Source organism: Apus apus, chromosome 3, assembly GCF_020740795.1.
Source record: "Apus apus isolate bApuApu2 chromosome 3, bApuApu2.pri.cur, whole genome shotgun sequence".
Taxonomy (NCBI): Eukaryota; Metazoa; Chordata; class Aves; order Apodiformes; family Apodidae; genus Apus; species Apus apus.
In genome coordinates this window covers 32,473,055-32,479,257 of record NC_067284.1, presented here as the reverse complement: position 1 = coordinate 32,479,257, position 6,203 = coordinate 32,473,055, and the positions used below count along the sequence as shown (strand labels likewise).

At 47.8% G+C, this 6,203-nt stretch overlaps 1 protein-coding gene across 2 annotated transcripts in view; it reads left to right on the top strand.

The window, feature by feature from the left end:
* Window positions 1-5,158: 5,158 nt before the first annotated feature.
* ADAM17 (ADAM metallopeptidase domain 17) overlaps window positions 5,159-6,203 on the top strand; it is a 35,221-nt gene continuing 34,176 nt past the window's right edge. The window contains exon 1 of one of the 2 annotated variants that reach the window (XM_051616080.1): window positions 5,159-5,393. In XM_051616080.1, the coding sequence (XP_051472040.1) occupies window positions 5,297-5,393 (97 nt within the window). In that variant the 5' untranslated portion in view covers window positions 5,159-5,296. The remainder of the gene's footprint in view (window positions 5,394-6,203) is intronic. The other variant, XM_051616078.1, reaches the window with a different exon arrangement.

Below are 6,203 nucleotides of genomic sequence, written 5' to 3'. Positions count from 1 at the left end.
CTCTCTCATGTTGGTGTCTCTACTTTCCTTTACATTGTAGTAACAGTAGATTTCAAAACTAGCACAGCAGGTAAGTTAGTCCAGTTGTAGTGTAGTCCTGGGAGACCTCAGAAGACCATAGAAGTTCCCTGTAGTCAGAAAACAGAATATATAGATTTTAGGAGTTGTAGCCAAGTTCCTGTCTTGCTGAGTAGGCAGGGGAAATAGCTGGAAACTCCTATTAATACCATAAATTGCTGGAGATCATTAATGTGGAATGCTGTTATACATATCTAGAAAGTGACAATGGGCCAAACTGCATTTAGTAAGGGTGAGGCCTTCAGAGTAACACAAGGCTGTATGGGAAAAAAAACATCTATGGAGATAAAAAGGAAGAGATTGCTGAAAGACAGCCATGGAAAAGAACAGAGGAGTAAACAAAGAGAAAAATATGAGGAAAAGAGGAATTCTAGCAACTTTTACGTTTTTTTTGTGAGCAGTACAGAATTGGTATGCCACAGGAGTCCAGATCCAGTTTATCAGAACACTCTACTTCAGCAAGAGGAAGAAGACTTAGACTCATTGATCAAGACCTAAGTATACCAGTCTTCTTGTTTGTTAACTCTTGCAGATCCACTCTTGCTATTAGGTCCCCATGTTCCATGGCATTAATCAAACATAAGGCCCTTCTTGTGTTACACAAACACAGATGATGCTTTGCTGTTGTTATTTTCCTTGTGTTCTGGAGGTTATTTTACTTTGAGAAACTCCCAAGTGCTTTAAGGAAATTTTTGGCAGATGATCACGAAAGTGGAAGAGACTTAGGAACTAATTCATTCCACCCCCCTCCCAAAGGAAGAACACTTCTTATAAGACACTGCACATCCCAGGACTTTGCCCAATTTAGATTCAAAAGCCACAAGTAACAGAGGTTCAAGTAATTCCCATGGGAAAATATGCAGCTTTATGCAGCCTTCCATCTCCCACATGGGTGGGGCTCTGCTTATCTCTAGCTTAGAACCAGGATCAGGCTTTTTTCCTCAGGGCAACATTGACTATTCAAACATTCACAAAACAAAGGTAATCCTCCTCCTCCAGGGCCTCCCACAAAAATCTGCTTTCCTTTCTAAGCAAATTATTAACTGTACATATTTAGGAATCACTCTGATTGGTGGGATAGCCTCCTTTATCAAATGATTTTTCTTAGAGGAGCCTTTCTGAACAGGGTTAGCTGTCCAGTTAGCTGTCTCTGTCCTTCTCCAGCTTTTATCATTAACACAGGAAAACACTTTTTACTGGCTATATACATTACATTATTTTGTTTCTTTTGTTATTCAATGTGTTGTACTTGTGCTATTCCTCACCAAAACACACTACATGCTGTTTTCCAGTAATTTCTAATCATATCCTATGTATTTATCATATCCTTGTTTAGGGCCTAATCATATTAATAAAATGGCTCAAATTCCTAAATGAGGGAAGGGAAGAATGCTTTCCTGTCAAAACTGAGCATCAACACCACCCTGAAGTGCTCCTATACTGGACACAAGATGATATGTTAGTATAAATTAGTTTTTTTTAAAAAACATACCCAGACATGCCATCAAACTAACCAACTGATACAAAGTACCGTATTGTTATTAACATGGAATAAGCAATATTGCTAACTAAATTGCACTTTTCCTAATTATTGTTTACTGTTTTGCTATTACATTTTCTAAACTCCTTAATCTCACAACTGCATTGTGATGGGCTCTGTCCAAACACAAATCACAAACTCTAAAAATATTTGCAAGCAATCAACTTTTCTTCTTAAGGTGTTCTTGTGAGATAAGAAGTAACAATGGAAGTAATGGAAGAAACAAATAGATTCAGTGGGAAAATTCAAGTGAAAACGGGAAAATAAACCTTTTACCTGCCTTTCTATATCTTTCTTTACAAGTTACAAAATAGTGAGACATCAGTCCACCAATCATAGCATCTCTGCTATGAAGACAGACTGAGAAAGTTGGGGTTGTTGAGCAGAAGGGAAGGGTCCAGGAGGACCTCATAGCTGCCTTCCAGTACCAGAAGGGGCTACAGGAAAGCTGGAGAGGGACTTTGTACAAGGGCTTGTGGTGAGAGGATAAGGGCTAATGGATAAAAATTTAGGTTAGACATTAGGAGGAAATTTTTTAGTGTGAGAGTGGTGAGACACTGGAGCAGGTTGCCCAGGGAAGTTGTGGAAGCCCCATCCCTGGAAGTGTTCAAGGGCAAGTTGGATGGGGCTCTGAGCAACCTGATCTAGTGGCAGGTGTTCCTGCCCATGCAGGGGGGTTGGAACTAAGGTCCTTTCCAACTCATTCTGTGATTCTGTGATTCTATGATCTGTACTGAGACTTGTGCAGTTCATATATGATATGAAAATAGGGATAAATAGTTCACAGATAAAAGTGAACTATTCCAAAAAGTTCCATCTAAAGTTGATCCTAAGAACCGAAGAAGGATCCTGCAATATTAAGTGACACCTGATAGAACGGGAAATGAAAATTGGTATTTTTAAAGTGCCAAGTATAACCTTCACCAAATACAACAATAAGCACTAGTTTAGTCGTTACTACTTTGCAAAGAAATCTTAGAAAGCTGATGGAGCATCAACTATCTGAAATCTCAACTCTCAGTGGAGTTCAAAACAAAGCAAAGTCACTAGAATTAAGACATACATAGAAAAAAAGGATATATTATATACTTCAGACTGGGTATACTATATCTAAAAGCATATAGAAAGAAGTAACTAGAATAAGCACAAATATTAAATAATTCCCCACAAGGGAAGCCTAACAAAGTAAGACTTTTAATTTTGGGGGAAAAAAAAAAAGCCTTAGAGGGCTAGGATAGATGTCAAGGATCACATCAAAGGAAAGAGTTATAAAAGGTATAAAACTGAACAATAAAACCTTTTTGAAAGGATTTGATAGGATTTCAATAATCTTAGTGTACCGAGTACCAGAAGCTGGCTAGGTTCTGAAACCCACCAAGTGAACTGGGCATAAACCCAGCACTCAGAGAGGCTAAGTGGTAAACCTAAGAGGATGTCCTGTGTCTGTGTTCTGCTGGAACACTTCATCATCTGCCTTCTCTTTGATCTGTTTCAAACTGAGATGTTGCCTAAAAAAAAGGTTCATGAATTGAGAATAGACAAAATTAACAGTAAGAGATTCTCAACAGATTCTGCTCATCCGTGAAACCTGAGGATGCAATAACTGAAATTCTAACTGGTATAGATTCTTGCTTAAAACTTTTTTGGCATCTAAAAAGTGGATTGTATCAAAATACTACATAGTCAGTTGTCCCTAATACACCTTCACATCTCTATGCTTATTCATTAATAATTTGAACAAGGAGGCGAGGAGAGACAAGACAAAGCTTGCTGATGATATCGTGCTATTCGTGGAAGGAAGGAAAAGGTGTGGCTGAGTATTGCAGAAGGACCTTTCGATACCTGGGGCTCAATTACCCACACTCAAGCGTGACGATATGGGAGACATCTTACTGGTTGTGGCACAGGACCTGATGGAAGCCCATGCTCTTCTGAAGCCTCGGTCAGACACCCTGTCGTCTGACATAGCCCTGGACACCTACGTAGGGGCAACTGAATTCAGCCTTCAGAGACTGGCCACAAAACGGTGGATGATCAAGGATACAGTTCAATGCTACATGTAGAATAATGGTGTTCAAACTGACCCTCACGTTTCAGGAGTGAGGTGTTTGAAATTTAATGGTATCTGTAGGACAATGTCTGCCCAGTGGAAATCAACAGCACATTGAATGTTAGAAATGTTTAGGAACAGTCTCAAGAACAAAAGAGGGAAGAGTGTTGTGCCACCTTATAAATCCACTGTGTGTCTCTATGTTGAAAACTGAATGCCATTTCAGTTGCACCACCACGAATAGGAAACTTAGAACTGGTGAGGTTCATAGAATCGCAACAAACACTTTTCACCAAAAGAACTAAATTTAACTTGTTGGCCTGCAAGAGGAGTCTTGCCAGACTGAAAGGGGATCTCATGGAGGCTATAGATGACTGGCATAAAGGAAGTAAAACTGTTTACTGTCCTTTCTAAAGCAAGAAGCAGGACTCATCAAATGGTGTCAGGAAATGTCAGGTTGAAAGCAAAGAGACCCTTATACATGCAATTACACTGTGGAACTCCCTGCTGCAGGATGTTACGGATGCTACAAGTTTACAAACATTAGAGGGTCAAATGAGCAAATACCGGAGTGTGATACATTGAGACCTGCTAAGGAAGAAGACACTATTTCTGATTTACGAGTCAGTAGACGCAAATTGTGGGAAACTCAAAGTGGACCCACGGGAGTTGAACCAGTAGTTTTGTCTCTTATCATCTCCCCATCTTTGGACACAAGAAGCTGGGAGACATACATTCTTGGTTTAAGCACTATGTCCGTCCTCGCGGCCTTACAGAAAGTTGAAGAACGATTAATTTTATTAATGCCCTAGCTATTTAAGTATTTCAGGTTAACTAATGAGCCGTGTGGCAAAACACAGGATGGGAGACGGTGGCGGCTTTGTCGAGCGCAGCCCTTCACAGTCGCCTTTACCAGAGGCACCTGCCACCAGAAGGGCGTTCAGACCAACTCCGGGAAACACGACCGGGCACAGGGCAGGGCGGCTGTAACGCGGGTACCAGGCTGTGCCTGCAGCCGGGCGGGCCCGGTCCGTCACGGAGCCGCCCCTCGGGCCCGCTGCGCGCGTCAGGCCGCTCGCCCGGACGGAGAAGGAACCATCCCCCGCGAGCTGCAGACACAGCCGCGGGAGACACCGCTGCGGGCGTGACGAGCCGTGAGAGGCCGGAGCCCCCCCGGCCATCCCAGAGAGGGGCTGCGGGAAAACGCAGCCCCCTCCGTTTCCCGGCGACGGACGGGGCGCCGGTCCCGCTGCGGGCGGGCGGCAGCAGCGCCGCCATGAGCATGCCCGGGGGGGGGGCGCCCTTGGGGCAGAGAGGCTGCACCGAACGCCTTGAGCCCGCTGCCCCGCAGGAGCCGGGCCCCGTCCCGCTGCCCCGCAGGCCCGCAGGAGCCGGGCCCCCCATCCCGCTGCCCCGCAGGAGCCGGCCCCGTCCCGCAGCGCCCGCCCCGCCGCCCAAGATGGCGGCCCCGCCCGCTCCCAGAAGGCCCGGCGGGGCAGCGCTTCCGGGTGCGGGCCAGGGCGGCGGGCCCGGCGCGGCGCGGGGGTCGCGGGCGGAGCGTCAGGTTCCCCGGGCGGATGTGAGGGAACGGGCGGGCGGACGGAGCAGGAGGGAGCCGCGCCCGGACCATGAGGCTCCGACTGTGGCTGGTCCCTGCCCTGGTGCTGATGTGGGGGCCGGGCGGGCCGGAGGCGCTGGGGCGCCCGCCGCGCCGGCAGCGCTACGGTGAGGGGCGAGGCGGGGCTGCGGGGAGGCGGCGTGAGGGGGAGCGGGGCACGGCCGCCTCTGCCGGGGCAGCGGTGCGGGGAGCGGGGCAGGACCGGTGTTGCGGGGCACGGGGCGGGGCGGAGCGGAGCAGGGGAGCCCGTGCTGGGCGAGCAGCCGCCTGAAGGCCGGCCCGGGGAGGGGGCAAGGCCGCGGCCTGCTCCCCCGCCTGCCTCCGGGCGGGTGGGCTGTGCCCGGGAGCGCCCGGGCACCCCGCGGCTGTGTAGGCCTTGCCCCCCGGCGCGGCGGTGGTGCCCCTCTCTCTGGAGGCCTCCCTGGTGGCCAGAGCTCTCTGCAGGGGGAACACGAGACCCCCCGGTCTCCATACTCGGGGTCTGCTGAAGAGTTTTCCTCACTGGCGTTTGCGTTATGTTAAGGCAGGTTAATCACTAAATGACTTCCCTTCGTAGCCCAGGTTGGAGGTGACCACTGCAGACAGCCTGAAGCTATCGGAGCCGAGTGTGACTTCTAGAAAACCTTAAGGCAGAGGAGGGCCATTGCTTTACTGAAGTTCTGTAAACTTACTTTTGCGTCTCAGCTTTTACTTCGGAGTAAAGAAGTTGCAAACTGCAGTTTGATAAACAAAAGCTTATCATTGAAATGGCAGATGAGCTCTTGTGAGAGGTGGTGGTGGTTCTTAGCCAGTCGAGTGTCCTGCCTCCGGTTGGTGTGGCCAGTAGTGACTGTTGCTCCGAGTCCCTTTTCTTTGCTTAGATCTCTCAGCAGATTTCCTAACAGGTGTCTAGGCTGTGCTTCTCCCACACCTGAATT